Raw genomic sequence first — 25,085 nt, forward strand, 5'->3', positions numbered from 1 at the left:
TAGCTCTGATTATTATCTAAAATTACCTTATCTTCTGTCTCTTCCTACTGCAGAGTATAAACTCTTGAGTGCTGGAACTTTGTTTTGTTCGTTGCTGTATGTGTAATGCCTGGAACAGTGCTTAGCCTAAATATCTCTGGAGGTTTTCTTTAAAATTCTTGTGACTTTCTGTTCATGCCAGTGAGTGTTACGGTTTCTTACTGAGTTAAATTACAAGTATTTATTGATAGCTAAAATTCTTTCCCAATTTAGGAGGCATCTTGTAAGCTGATTGTGTTACCTCCTATTAAGAGTAATAGTTAAAGAAAGGAAAAATATCAAGCATTATTTTATTTAAATAAAAACTGTACTTAAAGGTTCTCATCTGTTTGAGTAGAATTCTTACAACTGGAGTGTAAGAAATGAAAAGGGAAGCTTACACTTGGCATTAATCAATGTACTTTTTCAGTACGTAGTATTATTCTTTGCATAGAAGTATAAAATCAAGGAGAAACCAATTAAGTGCTAGGTTACATATTTGGACTTTGTAACTTCATTTCTGAAATCTGTGTTTTGATTTTAAAAAACAACAGTTTCATTGAAAATGTCTTAAAATCTAAAAGTACATCTCTCTCACTTCTGTCCTTTTCTAGTTATCTGTAGATTATGTATATTTCACATCATTATAAAAGAAATATTTTATATAATTGTAACCATAAATTTTAACTTAAGGTATTCCTTATATAATCTTGTTTTTGATAAAAGATCACTGAAGGAGTCGGAAATATTTTTGTTGTATTTGTTTTTTGTTTTGACAAGTTTTAAAGTGAATAACATTTTTCAACAGAATCAGACCATTTCCATGCAGGATTTTAGGCTCTGGTGTAGAGACTAGTTATGCTAACACTTTAAAATAAATTGCCTCTTACTTTATTTCAAAAATAAACATTTTAATGTAGTATGTGTTATTGAGAGCTTCTTAAGATTGATAGTGTTATAATATGGTAATACATAACCAAGATAGTTACTGACTGTCAGCTGGCCGTCTTGGCCACTGTTACTGAGTCAGTCTCAAATTATAAATTGAATTAAATTGAAGTGAGAATCAGGGGCGCGTGGGTGGCTCAGTCGTTAAGCCTATGCCTTTGGCTGAGGTCCTGATCCCGGGGTCCTGGGATTGAGCCCTGTGTCAGGCTTCCTGATCAGCAGGAAGTGTGCTTCTCTCTCTTCCACTTCCCCTGCTTGTGTTCCCTCTCTCTCTGTCTCTCTCTGTCAAATAAATAAATAAAATCTTAAAAAAAAAATAAATTGAAGTGAGAATCAAGTAATGGAGACCTGTTGAAAGGAAAAACTATTGAATACTTGGACATCAAATGTATAGGTATTTTCCACATCAATCAGTTATCTGACAGTAGCTGGCTGACCTACCATTAAATTGAATTCTGACACTGTCTGCATGGAGTTAGGATCAGATCTCACAGATTGAGGGTTTATAGTCCAACAAAACCTCCCTTTCTTTGAATGCCAATCACAAGTAGTAGGTTCCCAGATTCTGCACCCTTTTGTTGAGTTCGGCTACAAATCACAGATTCCTATAGTTCCCTCCTCAGGTTTAATAATTTGCTCTAATGGCTCACAGAACTCTGGAAAACACTTATGTTTACCGGTTTATAATATAAGAAAGGATTATGATAAAGGATACAATTGAACATCAGATGATGTACATAGGGTGAGATCTGGAAGGGTCCTGGATGCTGGAGCTTCTGTCCCTGTGGAGTTGGGAGTGTGCCATTCTCCTGGCACATCGATGTATTCACCACGCCAGTAGCTCTCTGAACTCCTTGGTTTTGATTTTTATGGAGGCAGCGTGACATAGGTGTGATCGATTAAGTCATTGACCATTGGTGATTGGACTCAATCACAGCCCTTGAAAGTTCCAGTGCTGTAATGACATGGTTGGTTCCACTGGCAAGTATCTGCCATCCTGTGGTTATATAGAAGCTTTCCAGAAATCACTTCACTGACACTAACTTAGATAAAGGTGAAAGGGCTTTGTTATGAATAACATAAAATTGTTCTTTTTACCTTTATCTATTTCAAAGCTACAGGACAAAAGCCAGGTACAGCAGTAGGTGCCCCTGTCACTCTTATCACTTAGGAAATTATAAGGGTTTTAGGAACTCTGGCCAGGAGCCAGGATGAAGACCAAATATATGTATTTTTTTTTCTTTTTTATTTAAATTCCAGTTAGTTAGCATGCATTGTAATAATTAGTTTCTGGTACACAATATAGTGATTCAGCACTTCCATACAACACCCGATGCTCATCCCAACAAGTGTGCTCCTTCATCCCCATCACCCATTTCACGCATCCCCTCCACCCACCTCCCCTCTGGTAACCATCAGCTTGTTCTCCATAGTTAAGAGTCTGTTTCTTGGTTTGTCTCTCACTCTTTCTTCCCTTTGCTCATTTGTTTTGTTTCTTGAATTCCACGTATGAGTGAAATCATATGGTATTCGTCTTTCTCTTGACTTATTTTGCTTAGCGTAATGCTCTCTAGCTCCATCTGTGTTGTTACAAATGGCAATATTGCATTCTTTTTTTTTTTTTTAAGATTTTATTTATTTATTTGACAGAGAGAGAGACAGCCAACGAAAGAGGGAACACAAGCAGGGGGAGTGGGAGAGGAAGAAGCAGGCTCCCAGCAGAGGAGCCCGATGTGGGGCTCGATCCCAGAACGCCGGGATCACGCCCTTAGCCGAAGGCAGAAGCTTAACCGCTGAGCCACCCAGGCGCCCCGCAATATTGCATTCTTAATACATTTTTTCTTACAACACAATATCACACCCATACTTTTCACAAATTTTATATTTTGAAGAAAATGTATATACAGAAAAGTCTAAAAATCATGTTTCACAAAAAGTGCGCATAAACAGTTATGCAAGATGGCTAAGTCCTAGAGGTTTATACAGCATAGTGCCTATAGCTAGCAGTACTGTATTCGATGCTCCACGTTTTGCTAAGACGATAAATCTTCTGTGAAGTGTTCTTAATATTGCATACAAAATAAGAATAAATTAAAAGGGCTGGAGGAACGTTTTGGAGGCGATATGTTTTTGGCAGTCTTTGGTGGTTTCCCAGATGTATATTTATCTCCAAACTTACCAAATTGTATACATTAAATATGTTTATCTTTTTGTATGTCAATCATAACTCAGTAAAGTGGTGTAAAAAAAAGCAAAGAAATGGAATATTACCAGCACCCTAGAAGCTGCTTTGGCTTAGAGAGTATAACCCTTTAATTTGGATGGTTTTGATTATGCCTACAAAAGTCAACTAGGAATTGTTTTTAAAAACTTAGTAACTTTCGGGGCGCCTGGGTGGCACAGCGGTTGGGCGATCCAGGATCGAGCCCAACATCAGGCTCTTCCGCTGTGAGCCTGCTTCTTCCTCTCCCACTCCCCCTGCTGTGTTCCCTCTCTCGCTGGCTGTCTCTATCTCTGTCGAATAAATAAATAAAATCTTTAAAAAAAAAAAAAAAAAAAAACTTAGTAACTTTCATGGTGTTAGTTACAACATTTTGTTCACAAGTTGATTTTGTAAGAAAATAACTGCTTAAAATAAGAACATAAAGCCCAAGTGTATTGGGAGGCATGACACAAATAATTAAGAGAAACTTGAAAACAGAACTCCTAATTTTCTTTGAGAACTTAATCTCAGCTAGTGATTCCTAATCTTGGTATGGGATATCCCAGAGGAGGTGATGTGAAGTTTTCTTGAGCTTCTGAAAAGAAAGTTAACATAAATTCACTTGGGTTTTATTTCTCATTTACTACTTTTACAAATAAGAAAGTATATACCAAGGAGGTGCATGGGTGGCTCATTTGGCTGGGGCCCAGGACCCGACCCACCGAGTTGGCTGCCTCTCCCCCCAGCCCCTCCCCGGTGCACTCTCTCTCTCTGAAATGGATAAATCTTAAAAAAAAAAAAAAAAAAGGAAAAGAAAAAGTATGTACCAAGAAAAGAGAGAGGGGTTGGAAAGAGCCCTCTTTCCCATTTCCGTCAGCATACAGATGCTTTCAGGATTTATTGCAGTGCTACATTTAGAGGGTACTGAAAATGACCTAAATGCCTAGCAGGAAACTGGTGAGATAATTGTAGATATTTCTATACAGCTAGTAAAGATTAGTAGATATATATGGCCTGACCTGGAAATAAGTCTGAAGTTTTTTAAAGAGAACATTTTTTGTTTGACTTTTTCTGAAGATATGCATGCACACATTTAAATAGTCAAATAGTTCTATAAGATATGCTAGGAAAAATATTAGAGTGCTGCCCCAGTTTTATCTTTCTGAAGACATTTCTTCTGGAGCCTTCTGACTTACTTCATTCTGGACTGGTTGCCCTTTACCCCTGATGTTTTGCTGTCATTTTTGAGGATGTCCAGTCTTAACCATCATCCTGGGATTTCCCTCATCTCTCTTTTTGGTGGGGTAGGGGTGTGAGTAGGGAGGGTTCACCTGTTTCCTCCATCATAATTCTTTTCTTTCTTGGTTTACTCCCTTTTGACGCATTTCATCTCTGTACTAACAGCTTCTTGGGAAAACATGCATGGGAGATAAATTTCTGAAGCCTGACATATTTGAAAACACCTTTATTGTATATCCTTAATTTGGAATTGTTTGGTTAAGATATTTGAAATTGGAAATCTTTTTCAGGATTTTGAAGACGTTGCTCTTTTTCTAGTTTTCATTGTTGTTTTTGAAGCCATCTGTTACTTACTTGTTCCTTTGTTTATGGACATGTTTATTTTTCCTTCATTGGCATGTAGGATCTTCTCTTAGTGTACAGAGTTCTGAAATCTCGCGGTGATTATGTGCCTTGGTGGAAGGGGCCCATTGTGCTGGGTCCTTGGTGGCCCTTCTAGTATGTGAACTCGTATCTTTCAGTTCTGGGAAATTTTCTTGTATTGCTTTTTTGATTTGTTTCCACCTGTTTATTTTTTCTTTCTGGGACAGAGAATTTGCCCCTCTGGGCTTGTCCTTAAAGTTTTTTTTCTTGTTTTCTACCTCTGCCCTTTAAAAAAAAAAAAAATTGGGGGTGACTTTCTCGTCTTTATAGTCTAATCCTTTAATTTTTTATTTCTTCTGTCATCCCTTAATTTCTAGGATTTCTTTTTTGTTTTTCTTGTTTTATAGTTACAGTATATTAGTTTTATGAGATATTTGAGGGTTTTTTTCTTTTAAGTTTTCATTTTCCTGCATAGGTTCTGTTTTCTATTTTGGTTTCTATTTTTCACGCTGGAGAGTTTCCTTAGATGTCTTTAAAGAGACCCTGACTTCTCATGATTAGGAATGAAGCACTAGGGGCGCCTGGGTAGCGCAGTCGTTAAAGCGTCTGCCTTCGGCTCAGGGCGTGATCCCGGCGTTCCGGGATCGAGTCCCACATCGGGCTCCTCCGCTGGGAGCCTGCTTCTTCCTCTCTCACTCGCCTGCTGTGTTCCCTCTCTCGCTGGCTGTCTCTCTGTCACATAAATAAATAAAATCTTTAAAAAAAAAAAAAAAAGAATGAAGCACTAAAATGCTCTTTGGGCACTCTGAGAGTCTAAGTGGGCTCCCACAGTGTGGCTTTACGCTAAAGCCTTGCTTCTCACTCAGAGGCAGTTTTGCCCTAGGAGACATTTTTGTTGTCACAACTGAGGGGGTGCTTTTGGCATCTGGTGGCCGCGGATGCTGCTAAACATTATCTGGCCCAAGTGTCTTAAGTGCTGAGGTTGAAAAACCCTGCTGTAGGGTGATTTAAGCCAGTTTGTTGAGGATCTCCTGATGCAGGTAATTTTTAGGCTGGTCAGATTCTTGATAAGAACCTTTAGTGTCCTGATGAGAGGACACAGCCCTTACTGCTTTTGTTCTGGGAGAACTGTGTCTTTCTGTTTGGTATGTAACTGGTTAATTCGCTGTGTTCTCTGTCTGATTATGCCTCATTTCTAATTCATGTCGTTCCCCCCCGCCCCCACTCCCACCCAAAGCCAGAGATACCGCTCTACCTTTTAGAGCAAGAATCAGCAAAATTTTAACATAAAACGTCAGGTATTTATTATCTGGTCTTTGGGGGCCATCTGGTCTCTTTCACTATATTATAATTCTTCAGCTCGATAGATGTAAAGGAGTGAACATGACTGTTCAAGTAAAGCTTTAGTTATGGACCCTAAAATTTGGATTTCATTTAATTGTCATGGGTCATGAAATGTCATGAAATTTTCTAGTATGTTTTTTTCCTAACCGTTTAAAAATGTTGAAGTTTTCTTGGGCTGTGTAAAAACAGGCAGCAGGCCAGATTTGGCCAGCACATTGTGAATTGCCATCCCTTGTTCTAGAGACTAATCACTTGCCTTTTACTGAGGTTCAGGAGTGGCAGTGCCCCCCGGTACATGAAGTTGGCAAAGGGGATTTACTAATTGACTCATTCTTAAACAGTCTTATTGTAGCTATACTCTACCCTCACTTCTGTGGATATCTGGTGCTGTCACTTGTGGAGCTATTTGAGGATTCTCTAATTAAAAAAAACTGGTTTCTTTGTTTTGTTGACTGCTGAGTTAGGGTCTGCTTTCTCGTGTCCACCAAGTCCTTTACTAGTTATCCATGTGCTTTTCAACCATTGAGAGTTGCTCTTTCTCTTTTTTCCCACTGGTCTGTTTCTGTTGGTTTGTGATTTTAAAAAAAACCCAACAACCTCTATTGGCATTTTATTGGCGTTTGAAGAAAACAGGAAATAGGCGTGTATGTTCAGTTATTATCTTGTCTATATATTATTAAGTGGGAAAACATTATAGGATAGATGTAAAGCATTACATTTTGATGAAAATAGTTATTCCTTAAAGAGAACCACAGAAGTAAATTTAAGCTCTGTTCCATACTATTGATTTTTTTTTTCTAGAAGAGATTTGGAAGGACTGTAATTTCTTTTATACATTTTATATTGCCTGACATTTTTTTAGTACACATGTATTCTATTTGTAATCAGGGAAAATGAAAATTACAGGGGCGTTTAGCTTTGTTCTGGAAATCTAAACAGAGGGCTTCTGAGACTTGCTATAGGTAATCTGCATATAATTGAGATATCTGTAGTTAGTGTATTTTTCTACTACATTTTGGACAAAGATAATGACTTAGTATTTTCTTATAGATTTCATAGTTTGGTAATTAAATTATTTATATGAAAGACTAACTTGTCAAATTGGTTTATTTTTGTGATAGGTATTTGATCAGTATGTAAAGACGAGGGCAGAGGAAGAACGCAGGGAAAAGAAAAACAAAATAATGCAAGCCAAGGAAGATTTCAAAAAAATGATGGAAGAAGCAAAATTTAATCCAAGGTATATGGTTCATTACTGTAACATTTCAAGATATTTATGTGCTTTCTCCTAAGATCAGCTAAGAGAATACGTATCTTTTGGATAATTGGATTATTTGATTGGTTTCTGCATTTCTAATCTTCATTCTTAATATATTTCCCTTAGAGGACTCTCTTGTGCCCTGTGAGAGGCGTTGGTTTTCAAGAAGGTTACCTTTGTTCTAAAAGCTTCCCTGTGGGAATAAATTTCCTTCTCTAGAAACTGGTAAATGATTAAAAAAAAAAAATCTGTCTCCATCCTTTAAGTTTTACACATAAAAACTTGCAGTGCAGGAACATTATTTTGATTGAAGTGGTGAAGGACCTCTCTGTCTAGATTATGTTTTTGTCTGACATTTGCAATTGATTGTTAATGGGTATTGAGTATGCATAATGGGCTGAAGAAGATGAGACATTCTAAACTTATGTGACTAGCATCTTAACAATAATGGCATCATTTCGTGGGTATTTTATGTGCATTTAAAGATATATGTACAAACTTACATGCATGATTAATGTACTCCTCTCATACCTATTTTGCAGATAGGGAAAGTAAGAATTAGGTAACTTGCCCAAGTGAATGTGGGATTTCAATTAGATTCTGGCGTTAACACTGAATAGTCTAGGTAAGGGAGAATTACCTAGAATTATTTATGGCTTAGTTTTAGCAGTTGTGTAATTAGGCTGCTGTGAACATCTCATAACATGGAGAATTTCTAAAACTATAGGGTAGAATCACGGAGCATCTGGGTTAAATGGTAGTTTTTATAAAAATTCATCTTGTTTAAACATTTACTTTTGTCATTGGAGATAGAGAAGAGTGATGTTGAGAAAGTGTGTTTGGTATTACCATTTTACATTTGAAAAATGAAGAGAAACCTATGGTATTAATATGCATTTCAGACAATAAAGCTAACAGTATTTGTGGCTCTAAAGAATGTAATATTTGTTAGGGGGTAATTGAGTTTCAGACTCTCCAAGGGGTCTTGGGCCTTTCTGTTTGGTTTATCAGAAGGGTGAGATCTTGGGTCAGATACTTGCGACTGGGTTATAAAAGACACTTTGGGAGGCAGTTGAGGAAATTTGAACATGGTTTGTTACTACGTATTAGAGAATTCATAGTTTCTTGGGGTATTGTGGTGGTGGAGGGAAAAGGGTTTACTCTGAGGGACATACATGCTGAAATATTTATAAAGTATCGTGATGTCTGCAGCTTGTTTTCAAGTGATTCAGCAAAATATATCTATTTATTAAAACCATTATGAATCTGGCAATAACTGAGACTCTGAAGAGATTTCCATTTTGTGGATTTGACAAATAAAGTCTTGCTGTATGACAGTATCCTGTTGGTGTTCTTTGGGGCTGATAGAATTGTTGGAGTGATCTGTACTTTGCAGGTTACTTCAAAAAATAAAGCCATGAGGCACATAACTAGAAGTCTTGGCACTGGGGACATTGTGCTGTATTGTTACATTAATACATTCAACACTAACATAGAGGTTAGTACCAATTTTAGTGAATGGCAGAAAATGAGAAGGAAAAACTTAAAATGGAGAAAATAGTGTCCATGAACTTAAGTTCACTTTGTAATGGAAAAAGACTACTATCGACAAAGTTTTTTAATAGAGTTTGTAGATAAAAAGCCCTGGAGTTTATTCTAAGGGAAAGAATGACTGGGGACGATTACCTTAGTGCCCAATCTCCATCTTTTTTGTTTTGATGGAAGTCTTAAGGCATTCCTCCTAGGGTCAACTCCTGGTCACTCTACTGGTCTCCTAATACTATTATCCACTGTCAACTCTCCCTGAGAAAAAAGGTTAACATGTGTGTTACCAAGCAGTGCTTTTTGGAGTTAAGAGATGAGTCATATAAAAATCTATCTGAATCTAATTTTAAAACTTCCTCTTGGTCTGTTCTGGTGAAAAATAATAATTATTTTAACTATGTTATTACAAGTAATGGAAATACCTGTAAAATAATTCTCACTTTTATAAGTTGATTTTACATTTTAAAAAAAGGTTTATTCTTTAATCATAGTAGTAATTGCCCTTCTCTTAAAATTACAATGCAGGGTGCTTAATTTATCATGAAAAGAAAACATATGATGGACTACATGTGATCCCTTTTCTGGGACATGCAATTTTTACATTACAATTTTATCAAAGTTACATATCCATTATTCAAACCAGGTTTGCAATATATCCTGTTGTTAAAAATGTTGAATTAATGAAATTAGGTATTCTGAGTAACAACAGTTGCATGTAAAAGATTTTTAGAATCTGGGTTTGGTTGCCAAAGCGTAAAAATAGCAAATGTGAGCTGTGAGTGGTACTCCTAGTTTTCAGTTGATGTTTTAAATTCTAAATTCTGAAGTTAACCAATTTTTTCTTTATAATGAAAGTTATAGTAGAACCTTTAACACCTGAGAAGATGTGTTTTATATGTGCATTGAAATAGTTAAATAGTTCTTAAAAGGAGAAAGTAAGATTTATTTTTCCCCTCTAAAAACATGCTAAATATGGGAGTATTTTTATAAGAGCAAATTACTATTACGTAAGGTGAAAGCTTAAAATGTTGAGTCTATCGAAATGTATGAAAGCTATATAAATGCCTTTTATTTGTGAAGAAAAAAAATTTTTTTTAATGCTGAGCCTCATTAGCCCTCATAGGCCTCATCTTTTTAATATAACCTGCTTGGCAATTTGCTGTGCATTTTGCATTTCTCTATGTTGATGTTTTCATCAAATCTGGAAAATTTTTATTTTTTCTGCTCTGATTCATTCAGTTTCTCTTTTAGAATTCTAATTACGCCTATTTTAAAGTGTTTGGTATTATCTCACACATCCCTGAGACTATTCTCCTCCTCCCCCTAATTTTTTTTCTGTGTACTCTTTTATTAGATAACTGTTACTGATCTAACTTGGAGTCACTGGCTCTTTATTCTGTGTCTCCTCTTTTGTTAAGCCCATCCAGTGAATTTTTTCTTTCAGTTAGCTTTAGGTTCTTTTTTTCGACTTTCTATACTACTCTGCTGAAACTCCCTTTTTTTTGTTCATTCATTAAGACTTGTTTTTAGTTCTTTGAGCCTACTTTTCTTTCAGTATAATTATAATAATTTTAAAGGATTTGTCTCTGCCTAAGCATCTGGGCATTTTGGGTTTGGTTTCTGTTGATTTAAAATTTTTTTTGGTATGGATTATGCATACTTTGCGTGTTTAGTGTTTTCTGATTGAATGTTGGAAATCTGGATTTTTGTTTTCACAGGCAGTTCACTTTATTACAGGCTGATCATGTTAAGTTAGTTTTGATGTAAGGCTTTGTGAGTGTGGATCTCAAGGTAGAAGGTGTTTTTCAGCAGTCCAGCTTTGTCTCCCTTGTGCATCTTTTGTGGATTTCATTGTAAATGCTGTCCTTTTTCTGTACTATCAATTTCTAAGATCTGGTTTTTGCTCTTAACCATGTGGCACTTTCACTTTGGTGGGGGGCGTGGTCTTTCCCTGCTATTGCAGTCCAGCCTTGGCTGTCCACTTGTGGGGAATCGCTTTTAGGTATATTTGTGGAGTACTCTCTTGCTATAGCTTTTTCCTCTGCTATTTTAGCACCCAAACTGATCTTCACTGCTTCTGGCTATTGAGACTGCTGTACTCTGCTTGGAGTACGGTCTCTTGGGAAGTTGTCCTAAGGCAGAGGGTTGGGGCTTTCCTCAGTCTTAGTACTCTGCCTGTTGTTCACTGTTTTGAAATCAGTCGCTTCATATATTTTGTCCTGTTTCACAGTTGTTTCTGGAACAAGAGCTAATTCAATAAAGTTACTCCTCCATGGCTAGAAGCAAGACTCAGCCTCTTCTTCGTGTGAAAATAGATGAGCTCTGAAGTCTCTTGCAGCACATACATTTTTTGCTCTCTGTGTTATCCCCCAGTATCATGTTGATAGTATACAAAGCGCTAACCACATTTTCACCCTTTAGCCCTTTTTTACTCCTTTCTGTAGCTCATTATTCACTGTTTGGGCAGATGTTGGGGCTCAGTGACTCTTTGGCACATACTCTTGCTGGAAAAATGGTGTCTTCTGCTATACCTTTCTACAAGCAGAAATAGCTCTACCAAAGTTAGCACACTTGCCATTTTGTTACAGAGCTACTTTTAGTGAATTTGCAGCCAAGCATGCTAAAGATTCAAGATTCAAAGCAATCGAAAAGATGAAAGATCGAGAAGCCTTGTTTAATGAATTTGTGGCAGCTGCAAGGAAGAAAGAGAAAGAAGATTCGAAGACCAGAGGTGAGAAGGTAAGATGGTTTTAGTTCTGGTGGTGTGATTGATGGGAGTGTGAATAGGAAGGGACTAATATGGGGCTGTGTTCCTAATCTTGTTCATGGGCATAAATTAAAGGACTCACATTTATTGTTTAGCTTTATAAGTTTTTATAGTTGTTTATATGTGTGAATTGTCCCTTTACTTTCATGATGTTTATTTTATTTTTTATTTTTTAAGGATTTTATTTGAGAGAGAGATAGAGAGAGCACAAATAGGGTGAGGGGAAGAGGGAGAGGAAGAATTAGGCTCCCCGCTGAGCCCCATGTGGGGCTTGATCCCAGGACCCTGGCATCATGACCTGAGCCAAAGGCAGACACTTAACCAACTGAGCCACCCAGGTGCCCTGTGATGTTTATTTTAATAACTTCACTAAACTACCTAGATTTGCTTTATATTTTATTTTACATTTACAATTTATTAATACAGAGATGCCCAGTAAACCCAGAACGGACTATTAGGTCTGTCTATTCACTGGTGCTTGCTAAGATTTCAAGATTCTTAATAAGCGGTAACCTTTAAATTTCAAAAAGCTTTTTTATCTTTTTTGCCTTCTAAAAGATAGCATTTCAGTGACTTTCTAATCTTTTAGTAAACATATCTTACATATGAATTATTGCTTATCAGAAATAAAGGTCAGCTATTAAAGATTAATGAATTCCAAATGTCATTTGAGAGCAGTGTCAGGAATGGAGAGCAGCCCATCGCTGGAGAAGCAGGCTGGTGGAGGCGGCACCAGTGGTGCATGAACCATCAAAACATGCAGCCACTCTCCTTAGTGTCCCTGTGTGCTTTGTGAATGGAGAAAAAGAACCTCTGAAGCCTAATCATTTTTGACATTTAAAATGGCCTGTTATCCCAGAAAGTTAAAACATCACAAATTCTGTTAAGAAATGTTAGGGAAGTAATACCACTCTTACTGAGAAGAAGCCTCTTTCACTGTAAATAGCAGTAGTTTTGGGTGAAATGACTTTTGTCAGAAATACCTGAAATTTCCTGATTATAGAATATATTGGGGGGCGCCTGGGTGGCACAGCGGTTAAGCGTCTGCCTTTGGCTCAGCGCGTAATCCCGGCGTTCTGGGATCGAGCCCCACATCAGGCTCCTCTGCTAGGAGCCTGCTTCTTCCTCTCCCACTCCCCCTGCTTGTGTTCCCTCTCTCGCTGGCTGTCTCTATCTCTGTCAAATAAATAAATAAAATCTTTAAAAAAAAAAAAAAAGAATATATTGGGCTTCAGTGTAGATCCTTTCAGAATTACTTCACTATCAACTTTTTTTTTTCCAAATGATTATACTTCTCAGGAAATGTGCAAAATTAAGTGTTGAATTAGAGTCATGTTAATGAATTGTTTGCTACTTTTGACTTTTAGTAATAATCTATTTGATTAAAGAAAGCCAAGTAAATAAATGATTGCTACTGTGTGATTGCTTTTATACAAATTGAATGTTTTTCTCTTTGCATTTGTAACTAATGTTCTTTTTCTTAACACTTTTTTTTTGTAACTATTTTGTGTATTCTGTTTTATAACAAGTGGATAGACTTTACAGTTTTGTGCTGTGCGGCCTGTCAATCAGTTCAGTCTGACAGCTATCAATCACTGATACGCAAAGTATTATGGGATTCCCTAGTGAGGAAAGAATTGGTATCTCTGTATGGTGACTTTAGCCTCCCGCAGTTCCGGTACTTCACTACATTTTTTTAGTCTTTTTCCTTATGAAGTGATGAGAGTTGTGCCCAGAATGTGTTAATTGAAATAAATTAAATAGATACTATATCTAAATACACCTAATATATTCATCTTTGTTTTTTTTGGATTGTAAAATTCTCTAAATTATAGGTTTGGTTTTCTATCATTATTAAATTTTTTAAAAAGAGGCCAGAAATTACTAAAGTAATTTCTCAGCCAGTTTAAAGAATGCAAAATTACTCACTAGGCTATGGAGACAGAAATCTTTAAGGGTTTAAATATAGTATATTTTATATTCACATTCTGAGAAGTAGCTGGTTAGTGAAGTGTTACCACTTTCTTCATGACTTACTGTATATTTATTTTTATGAAGTATATTGTCTATACCATTTTTTTTAAATCACATTTCAACTGTAATTGAGTGGTAGGATTAGTGCTAGTAGCATGGTGCTGGTATATTGGAATTTCTTTATTCCTGTGATTCTCTAGCTGCTGTTTGTAGCGTTGAGATAATGTAATTAATAGCTGAATAGTAAAGGTTTAAAGGTTATTACTTGCTGAGCCAAAAACCTATGAAGGATATTGACTTTTGGTGAAGTCACTTTTTTTTCCTTTAGTAGACATTTTTAAGCTAAAGGGTAAAATCATTTCATGTAGCTTTTACTGGTAATTTTCAGTTTTATAAAAAATGTTCCTAAAACTCTGTTTATTTTACTGGGCTGTTTTGTTTGCCAAAAGAACTACCCTCAAGTTTTTGTTTATTTTATTACAATTTTTTATTATAACCAGTTTTTATAAAATTGTGGTTCAAGTAATATACCTTTTGGAACAACACATTCGAAATTGCATATAATAGTTAATCCTCTCATAAAGTTGGCAATTTTCCCTCTACCCTCCCTTAAATTTCATTTTGAACAAGTTAAATTTAGGTTACAAGTTAGGAACAAGTTACATTAGGCTAGGGAGACTATTTTTCCCTGTTAAACTGACCAGCCTAGATGATAAGGTACTTCCATTTGGAGAGAGAAGAAAATAGGGGATATAGAGACTTGAATTGCTGGTAGTGGTAACTTACATATTTTTTTGACATTTACGCAGTTGTTAAATAATTCCCATATAAATAGCAGCTTTGGTAAGCCATGTAATAGCCTGTCATGGTAGTATCCACAGTGAAAGGAAAATTAACTTTATTTAAAGTTCACTTTGTTTATACATCACACATTTTTTAAAGCCTTATATGATAATTCTTTATAAGTTTCATGTCTAATATATGAAAATTGTCTTAATTCAGTATAAATTCCTATGACTTGGAAAGATTCCTATTTGATACAGCTCGCAAGCTTTATTTAACATAAATTTTGTCAGTTTTGCTTTGTAATTATATGCATCTAGGAATTGGGTGTTCATCGTGTCAGATACAAAGTACACAAGATGAACAGAAAAATTGTTAAATCACTATATCAAGTAGTTTCTTTTTCACTGTCTGGAATTACTGGGTTTATGAGTATTTCTTACTATTCCAAACAAAAGCAAGAGCTAAGTTCAGTAGTAAAGAAATCCACAGCTAGTTAGCTCTTGTCTTTTTAAAAAAAATCTCTGATAGGGAAACTCTTACAACGTTACAGGTATTCTCCAGAAAGGACATCATCCTCCCTTTTAATCCTCTCACAGGAAAAGTGAGGGTTGGAATAGGCAGAAGAAATGGTTCCATTCCTAATTTCTCATTCCTTTGGTCAGGTGGTAAGCCAGCATGTTTAACCCCTATGGGGAGGAGAGGTTCTTGACATGGTCAGAATCCTCTGTTATATTGACTGCCACATCAGGTGTCTCCCCTGGTAGGAGTACAAGATAATTTAAATGAGACTAAATTTTAAAACGGGTCCTCAGAGGTGCATAAAAATAAATGCCTCCTTTATTCCTTTATTCCCTATTTAAAAAAACGGGAATTACAGTCTGGGAGAGGGATTCTAAGTCTTGTATATGTTGACACTAGGGGATTAATACCGTTTCATACCCTTGGTATAATATTACTGACTTGGTACTTAATTGGTTAAGAATGTTGATTACTTAACACTTTTATTTTGAGTTGTATAATGGTAAAGGCATACATATTTAATGGCTAAAAAGTACAAAAAAATCTGAGTATAGTTTATGTAATGATTAATTATGACCATAGAAATTCTGTAATTTATATATAAGGGTGCAAACATTGCTTTTTTAAACTAAAATACAAAAATTTACCATTTTTTAATCTGTTTTTACACATTTGACAGTATAGTTTCAAGTTTCTAATGAGTGAGACTTATTTGCGCTCACCTCTTTCTAAATTCCCCTTTTGTATCAAACAAAAAATGTTACTCATTTACTTTTAAAAAGAAGTCATTCTTACTGTCTTGATGTTAAAGTATAGTGTACTATATCCATTCATAAGCCTGAATCTTACCTAAAAATAAATGTGAATTCTTATTTCTTATTTTAAAAAATTGCAGTTCTGAAGTGCAAAAGTTAAAAACAACCTAAGATTTTTTTCTGTATTTGAACAATTTCATTGGAGAAAATGATTTATCTTGAATTTGGTAGGCTTTAAATGAAGGCTTGTATGTGTGTTGTTTTTTACATTTTTCCTGAAAGAGCGATTCTGATAATCATTTTTACTAAAAATGATTCCACTCTAAATAAATGCACCCAAAAGGTTATTACTATTCCCATCTTTAAGGTAACTGAATAGTTTTTTCTGGTTACAAACGTTTGCATATGAGGAATTTCTCATGGCACATTTCCCCCCCATCCCACTATATGTTTTGAAATATAGATTAAATCGGATTTCTTTGAACTGTTATCTAATCATCACTTGGACAGTCAGTCTCGATGGAGCAAAGTGAAAGACAAAGTAGAAAGTGATCCACGTTACAAAGCAGTGGACAGTTCATCAATGAGAGAAGACCTTTTCAAACAGTATATTGAAAAAATAGCCAAGGTAACCATCCTGTTTACTTGTACTGTAAGTGTGGAATAATAAAATTCTTAATTGCATTATAAAGGTATTCACTCCTGTTTGGATTTGGAATTTTTCTTGTTGATATTCTTAATATAAGAATCTCTAGTAGTTGGTGTGGAAACGAGGTATAGTATTTAGGAATATTCTTGGTAAAAATCTGGTTTGAAATTTTGTATTTGGCAAACTAGTTATTCTGTGGAAACATATTTTGATACTGTAATTTTACTTTTACAGAATTTAGACTCAGAAAAAGAAAAGGAGCTTGAAAGGCAAGCCCGCATTGAGGCAAGTCTTCGAGAACGAGAAAGAGAGGTTCAAAAGGCTCGTTCAGAACAAACAAAAGAAATAGATCGAGAGAGAGAGCAACACAAACGGGAAGAAGCTATCCAGAATTTCAAGGCTCTTTTGTCTGACATGGTATATATTACTCTTCCCTCCCACCCCTCTGTAGTACTGGATATTAAAGATCTATTATATTACCTCGTTAGTGAAAATTTTCATATTTAAATTGAATCAGAGATATAATTTGGTAAGTTGTTTTAGAAAGTGTTTTAAAATGGAGTTCTTGGTGTTAGCACCATTAGAATAGGAAAACCCTATTTAACAATTTCAGTGGTTAGATATTTTGTATATATAAAAATTTATAATCCTTTAGTCTCAGAGATAACTTCTTTATTCTTGATGGAAGTCATCTTAAATTATTACATACTGACATGCCATAGTAATAAATAAAATGTGCTGACTGTAGTTAAACCTTTTGCTTGATGATTTAAGGTCATCATGGTGATGATAAATTATTATACATGTAAATGGTGTGAGATCTAGGACTGGAGGTGTACTGACCCCAGGAGATACCCTGGAATTTTCTTGACAAACCCTTCTGCATCACCCAGGGTTGTTGAGGTGTGTAGGGTTTTCTCCGTACAGTGAATGCCCAAGGCCTCTCTGCTGTTTTTCTTGTTTTGTCCCTTTTCTCTGTCACCATCTCTCCCGCTCTTTCTCTTCTCCTTTCTTAAAGGCTCTTTTCATTACTACGTCACGTCTTCTGATTTCTTCCCTTTCTTCTGATGATCTGTTTTCACTTTGCTCTTTTTGTTCTTGTGACAGTGACAGTCATTCCCTGATTGTTCTCCCTGCCTTTACTTTCCCCGAATGCATCCTCTTTATCACAGTCATAGAAATCTTCATAAAACCCGAACGATTTTGTCACTCTCCCTGTGGCTTGCAGAGAGAGAAGGTTCTCTGTGTTTCTAGTGGTCGCCTACATTTAAAACTCTGTCTTCTTAGCATGATATATAAGGCTGTTTATTTCTTGAGCCCCCCACCTTGATACTACGTTACCCTCTTTGGTTTCCTCTCTTCCCCCCTAAGCGTCAGACCTTCTGAACTTACCTGTAAGAAGCCATACTTACATTAATGAGTCCTGTCATTGCTCATGCCAGTCCCTCCACCTACAGTGCTTCCTGCTGCATTTACAAACTCACTGTTCAAGATCACACTCAAAGCTCTCTTTTGTGAGGTTGATCTTGACGCATCTAAGGCAGATTTGTTTTTCCTGTTGCCCTTTGCCACCCTGTGTTGAGCATACACCTCTGCAGCCCTTAACTATATGCTGTTGCAATTATTTGCTTACACGTCTCTTTTCTCTTAAAAAAGTGACTCCTTTAAAGGAAGGGTTAGTGTCTTATTTGTTTTTCCAGTATCAAGCTCCGTGTTCAGCTGACATGTTTATCGATACTTAATAAATGTTGGCTAAATAAATGTTTTTTATTTTTCTTCTTTCTCACCTGTCTTTTCCATCTCCCATATTTCTTAGCGTTGGCAGCAGTGTGACTAGCAATAACTTGTCATGCCATTTGCAGCCATAAAGCATACCTTTTTGCTGGTTGTTGAGCCAGCCTAATCTGCCATGTCTTCTCTCGTTAGCCATGTCAATTCTTGCTTATGCTCAGAAGTGTCACTTTCCGTATGTAGTTGATAAATACACATTTGAGCTCAAGATTTGTTGAGTGGTTCCCCCCCCCCCCCGTGACCTCTTTAGAACAACAGTAAGATAGTTCCTGTTTTATTTGTATCCATTTATCCTACTGAATGTTGGTAAGATGTTAAATAGAAGTTCTTCTCTTCATCTTTCTCCACCTCTAGATCCTTGCTTGATGGCTTAGGTGAGCTCTGAGCGGTGGGCTTTCTGGCTTTAAAAAAGCAGATTTTCAGTGACTGCTTAACTAATGTGGAATCACCAGAAGCTTCTCTTATTATTGAATGTATCATTCCTAAACTAAATAAATAAGCCTTTTATTGTTGAAATATGAGAAGATAAGTCTCTGGTGATATAATTTTTAGGTACGTTCTTCAGATGTGTCATGGTCTGATACTCGGAGGACTCTGCGGAAAGATCACCGTTGGGAATCTGGATCCTTGTTGGAAAGAGAGGAGAAAGAGAAGCTTTTTAATGAACACATTGAAGCACTTACCAAAAAGAAGAGGGAGCACTTTAGGCAACTTCTGGATGAAACTTCTGCAGTAAGTCCCTTGTTTTCCCTGTGTAATCTAGATGGGCCTTCATGAATAATTCCAAAAGTAAAACATTGATGTGATTATTAGTCTCTAGATCCGTTACTGGAATTCATGTGTTTTATGACACTTTCTTCTCTGATTTTATTTTTCCTTTTTTAAGTAAAAATGTTCATGGCATTCTTACTATGTAGAAATTACTTCCTTCTGCAGTTTCCACATTCGTATCTGCTGCTGTGGTAGTTCATAATGTCCCTAGATGTGTGATCATTGATCCCTCCTGATGAGAGATTTTATAGATTCCATCGTTAGCTCCATTTTCAGTTTGGCACCATGGCCCCCTCCTTTGGCTGTTTGTACCCTCTGTTGTTCAGGTTTTCTTCTGATTATCTGATCTCTATTTGGTGACGGCTTCTTTAGAAGTTATGGTGTTACCTGTGGAGACACAGGGTTTGCAGGTGATAGTCTTAGATCACTTGGAAGTAACGGCCATGAAAATAACTCTTGTGGCAAGCCAAAAAGAAAGTGCAGTAAAGCTGCTTCCCTCTCCTGAACTAGTCCATTTACGTTTGGGCATTGCAAGAGATGGCAGGTCAGTGTGTGATGTCATGTTCCATACGTGCTGCCGTTTGACCCTGTCAATAAAAGTGACTTGTATTTATGTTTTTTATTCACTTGCCTTTCAAAGATTACCTTAACATCCACATGGAAAGAAGTAAAAAAAATTATTAAGGAAGATCCTCGGTGCATTAAGTTCTCCTCCAGTGACAGGGTAAGAGGATTTTGTCTGAGATTTACTACTGTCGGTTTATAAATATTAATTGGGTGCTTAATCAGTACCACTAGTATCTTGACCAAAATGAAATTGATGATTTTAGGTGAATACTTTTAAGTGTATGAGAAATTAATCTGAAGTTTAAATTCATATTTTCTGTCTTGCACGATACATAAACAAGAAAGCACAGTAGAAACTTAAAAATTTAATCCTTTGGGTCAAGCCTGTGTTTGGGGGTGTTAGAGCTTTAATGAAGCTATAGTTTTTTATTCACTGTATAGTCAGGTCCCACTAGGTAGGTACATTCATGCTGGTACCAGGCTGTCAGCGCCCCTGAGCCACGCTACCAGAATGCCGTAACACTGCTTCTTGTTCCCGTATGCTCCAGAGACTGGAGTTAGAGAAACGTTAGACGAGTGAAGTTTTAGAAGCCAAGCTCTCTTCTGGTGCACTCTGCCTCCTGTGTGGGAAACAAAGTCAGCTAGGTTCTGAAATAGTGAATGAGGCCAAGGGAACCGTAGCTGACCGCAGTCTTACTTTAGCCCTTTGCCGTTCATTTGTTCCCTGCCCCCATTGTTCTCCTTGCCTGGTTGGTTTCTCCAGGTCTAGAGTGCACAGCCCCATAGAATTTACTTTAATAAGTTGGGACTGTAGGTGTGTGGACCACAAAGTACACACGGGTGGGAGAGAGTGGTAGACTGATAGCTGACAGGTCTAGTCTCAGTTTCTAACTTTGCTGATTGTTTACAATTGACAATAAGGGCTTTTTAAATTTTATTCAGTTTTATGTACTTTTTTGTCCAAAGAGTTTATACCCATCATTCCTGTTCCCTTACTAGAAAAGCTAAATGCTCAGTATCCCTCAGTAAAGTTATGACTGTTAGTTGTTCTCCTAAGTCGTACCATATTATTGTCTTGGTGCTGGAAGAAATAAATACAGTCTATAGGAAAGGCACGTTTACCCCTTAATCTCTTTGTTTTTTAAAGTCTACCGCTTGAGGTTGTTAGGAACGTGCAGGGAGATAATCTCATCAAACCCTCTGCAGTGTCACACCTAGCAAGCCCTGGAGTCTTAGCTACTGCTAATACAGCCTATGGGACCTTGGTTTCTTTCAGCCTTAAAAATGTACATTGCGCATTTTGCATTTTAGTGATTGTTATGTGAACAAAAATGCACCTTAGTGCCTTTTTCTTTTGAATTATTTATAACATGACTTATAAATAACTGGTTTAATAAATAATTGATTCTAATTTTGGAATTAGTGACCTTTTTTTTCTAATCTTACTTTCTTTTTTGCAGAAAAAACAAAGAGAATTTGAAGAATACATCAGAGACAAATACATCACAGCCAAAGCTGACTTCAGGACGCTTTTGAAAGAGACCAAATTTATAACCTATAGGTGTGTGCAATGAAATGTTTCATATCAGCAGTCATTGTCTTTACTAGTCCTTACTCTAATGGCCAAAGCATTCTTTGCATTCACACACATGTTGACATTATTAATTTTTAGGAATAAGAAGAAGCCAACTTTTATCAAAGGCCAAATACAGCCCATATCTGTGTTACTTTTTTTTTTTTTTTTTTTAAAGAAAGGGCCCAGATGTCAATTCTTATTTTGTGTTACCCACCCATCCAGTTTTTTAAACACACTTTTGTTTTTACTTCACTGCTTTTTTAGGAGTACCCCTGACTTTAAGAATTGTATTTGTGAAGAGACTTTTAAAATAATCCTTCACTATCTATTATCTTTGCTTCCTATGAAGACTCTTCAGTGTTGTGAAACAGTTCGAAAGCTTGAAATCATCTTATTTAAGCTCAGCAAAAACATTTTTTTTCAGACAATAGCAGTTTGCTGCATACTTTAAAAATTTGAAATGATAAAATCAGAGTTTGAAACAAGATTTCTCTGTAACATGCCCAGTAGTTCCACATTCCCAACAGTTTACCATGAGGAAAACAAGTTAACGTTGCTTAGCTGTCAGTGTGCAGGAAACAGTTTTGTTTCATGCTCCAGCTTTTCTTCCTTTAAGAGAAAAATTGGAAACATCTTAATGAAGGGTATGTGCACGGGAGGATAGATAGTGCTGAGGGTGTGGTTTTTAGGTATTTTGTCATTGGATTTTTTTGGTCAGGATCCTTAATGTTTTGCATCAGCTTGGGCTTTTAAATTAGATGTGAAGTAAGACTTCTTTCTACATTTTTATAGTTAATTTAGTGAAAGATGTGAAAGTGAAAGCTTGTGAGAGATGCTGGGATTGGCAGCCCCGCAGACTGAAGTCCTCTGTTCATCCACAGAACAGGTACAGCACGGGCAAGATTTACCCACCCACCCTCAGCCCTGATCTGGAGGGACCACCAGTAGGGGTGGGAGGGTAATTCAGCTTCTGAGGCCCTTTCACTCCTTGGAGTCTTTGCTGAGGCGACTTACAAAGGTGACCACTGCAGTGAAATTTTTCTTAAAAAAATAAAATAAAATGGAAACACGATTAGGAACTAGATGGACATTTCCAGCTCATTTCTGAAAGACCTAGGAACAGCAGTCAGTAATTCTTGGACTTCTTTTCTTATTTCAGATCCAAAAAGTTAATCCAGGAATCTGATCAGCACCTGAAAGATGTAGAAAAAATCTTACAGAACGACAAACGGTATCTAGTACTAGACTGTGTGCCCGAGGAGAGGCGTAAACTGATTGTGGCATATGTGGACGACCTGGACCGCCGGGGTCCACCCCCGCCTCCCACAGCGTCAGAGCCCACGAGACGATCAACAAAATAATTCTCAGTACTCTTCCACAGGGGGATCTTCATTCAAAACGCTTGCATGAGCCAATTTTCAGGTTTTTACATGTATGTGCATTAGTCAAACTATTGCAGAACCATCTGACGAACAGAAGGAGAAGCATTCGTGAACCGTTTCTGAACAGAGAACACTTGGGAAATAATTTATGCTTTTCTTTGTGTGGCATGACTGACATACATACTCAAATATAGGCTGTCTCTAGTAAATCTAAAATCTCGAAGCTAAAAATCATCCTTTTATGAGGTGTGGAAGTCAGTGACTTTTGGTGACGTTCTTTCTAGCAGTGTTAAAACATGCAAGACGTAAGAGCATTTGTGGTTTGAACTTGAGAGATGCAAATACCACAGACTCCAAGAAAACCTAAGTTGGGGGTTGTTTTGATTTTGTTTTTTAAAGCGGGTTTAAAGAGAAAACACTGAAAATTGAATTCTTATCTTCCAGAGGCTAAGATTATTATAATGGACATACTTTTACCTTTGTCTCTAAAGAACACTTTAGTTTTGTTTGTTCACTTATGTGCTTTGATTATCCCCTCAGAATTAGAGGCCAAGTCTTGTTGTTTAGCCTAAGAGAAGATTTATTTAGTAATTTCTTCTCAGGTATGGAACCACGGTCATAACTAACATGTTGGCCAGAATAGGACTGCTGGTTAAACACATTTTATTTACCATTAAGTGATCTTTATCAATATTCTGGATTAGACAACAAATTACCTTTCTTGGGTGTTCCCTGTAAACTATACTCCTGTTTGAATGTTAAACTTTTGTTTCTAAAGTTTAATTTTAAGATGTTTGAATGTTCAGTTTATGTATTTGAACTACAATAAACCAACCCTTTTTATATATGTGGATTGTATATGATTATTGTTAAAAGAATTTATAAAAAAAAAACACAACTTCTTTTAAACCTGTTCTTAAAAGCAGTAGCAAATGTAATTTGGCACAAAGCAAGTTGACTTTACATCTTAAATATTACATAGTTTTTAAAGGCTTGAATATAATAAATTAATTGAGTATAAAAGGGAAGGAATGTAAAGAACCATTTTGGTGCTCAGTCTCTTAGCAATATCTTATTGCTTCATAGCAAGAAGATGTAGATTTGTTTGTTCTCTTGTTTTTGTCTTTTATGTTACCATGTGGCTGATTGATGCCTTCTTGGCATCCTTTCAGTGTGTCCTGCACATCATACCATGACACCCACCTTTGACCCCTACTTGCTTTTTCTAGCTGTACCTCCCCAGTTTAAAGACTCCTCTGTCTCATACCTTCATAGATTTCTCATTTCAGAATACCACATAAATGCTTCAGAAAAACACATTAATTGGATAATTTATTTTTCCTGTTATCTCACACCAGCTGTGAATGCTTTTAACAAAACATAAAATGAGGAAGAACCAACAGATCTGTATTTGTATGTCATGTGCACACAGACATGCAGCACATGGGTGCACAGACTCGTTCACATTTACATCACTTAGTACTTAGCTTAAGTATATTAAGTGCCACAGAAATTATGTATGTAGGAAACTGGAATTACCTAAGATCTTAACCTCTGCAACTGAAAATTAACAAGATATTTTTTTCCCTTTTTTCAAAGGTCATTTTTATAATTCCATCGAGTGGCTTTTTAAGTTCTGTGAGGAATAAAACTGCAGTGTTTGCCAAAAGGAACACAACTATTATATATATTATATAACCTACAAAGTAAACCCTCTAGAATGTTTTGTTTTATTTTTCTGAATTCCACATAGTACTGTTTGTCCACTCACTACTTTGTTTCTCGCAGTTGAAAAGTGTGGGGAAAAAAATGGCTTTGGGATTGATTATTCATTTAAGGTGCAAATCAAACTTTACTATGCAGATTTCTTTAAAAGATCAAGTCAGGACTGTGTATTAAGTTCTTAATGAAAAGGTCATTGTAATTACACTGTGTCTCAAAATGTCCGTCTTGACTTGGCACTTAACAGCAAACTCCTTAAAAATACTTGATTCAGTTACCCTGAGACCTGTATCAGTGTTAAGGTCTGACCTCCCCATAAAGCCCCATTGTGCCAAATGATGATTTTGAAAGGAGCATTCAAGACAAAGACAGCTTTTTAAGTTTCCAAAACTATCTGAAATAAAGCAGTTGTTTTTATTTGTTTACAACTTAAAATGTCAAACACTGGAAGCTTACATCCAACATTTACTATATATAATGAACAGTCTTTAATGCAAATAGTTCATCACAGACAATTTTAAAGGTACTCCCTCTGTATAACTGTTGTCTCACAAAACAGTATTTGGATATTCGGGTTAAATTGTACTTTGTGATCTTGTGAGCCTTAAAATAAAATTTGTAATGAACCAAGTAAAATGAAAACAGCCCTATCTTCTGTGTTGAAACAGCAAACCACAACCATATGTAAAGACAAAAGACAAACCAAAAAACCCACAGACTGAACATTTTTTAAACAGAAAAGTTCCGTCCACAGCATATTTTTATATTTTAAGTTCTCGGTGGCTTGGCCTAAAGGCACTTTTTTTTCTGAGGAAGCCCCTCAGTGCAAATACCCAGAGTTCCATGACAAAGTAATCAAGAATTGTGGATAAGTGTCCTTATATCTGATAGGGAAAGAAATGGGTCCG

The 25,085-nt window shown here is 36.3% G+C and overlaps 1 protein-coding gene across 9 annotated transcripts in view; it reads left to right on the forward strand.

The window, feature by feature from the left end:
* The window catches only part of TCERG1 (transcription elongation regulator 1), a 62,748-nt gene extending 39,446 nt beyond the window's left edge, over window positions 1-23,302 (forward strand). For 8 of the 9 annotated variants that reach the window (XM_026498984.4, XM_026498981.4, XM_026498982.4 and 5 more), the window contains 8 exons: window positions 7,237-7,355; window positions 11,507-11,657; window positions 16,183-16,347; window positions 16,603-16,785; window positions 18,712-18,891; window positions 19,571-19,654; window positions 20,958-21,058; window positions 22,233-23,302. In XM_026498984.4, the coding sequence (XP_026354769.2) occupies window positions 7,237-7,355; window positions 11,507-11,657; window positions 16,183-16,347; window positions 16,603-16,785; window positions 18,712-18,891; window positions 19,571-19,654; window positions 20,958-21,058; window positions 22,233-22,434 (1,185 nt within the window). In that variant the 3' untranslated portion in view covers window positions 22,435-23,302. Of the gene's footprint in view, window positions 1-7,236; window positions 7,356-11,506; window positions 11,658-16,182; window positions 16,348-16,602; window positions 16,786-18,711; window positions 18,892-19,570; window positions 19,655-20,957; window positions 21,059-21,865; window positions 21,960-22,232 lie in introns of those variants that run through there. The other variant, XM_057307096.1, reaches the window with a different exon arrangement.
* Window positions 23,303-25,085: the final 1,783 nt, after the last annotated feature.

This window comes from Ursus arctos, unplaced genomic scaffold, assembly GCF_023065955.2.
Source record: "Ursus arctos isolate Adak ecotype North America unplaced genomic scaffold, UrsArc2.0 scaffold_5, whole genome shotgun sequence".
Classification (NCBI taxonomy): domain Eukaryota; kingdom Metazoa; phylum Chordata; class Mammalia; order Carnivora; family Ursidae; genus Ursus; species Ursus arctos.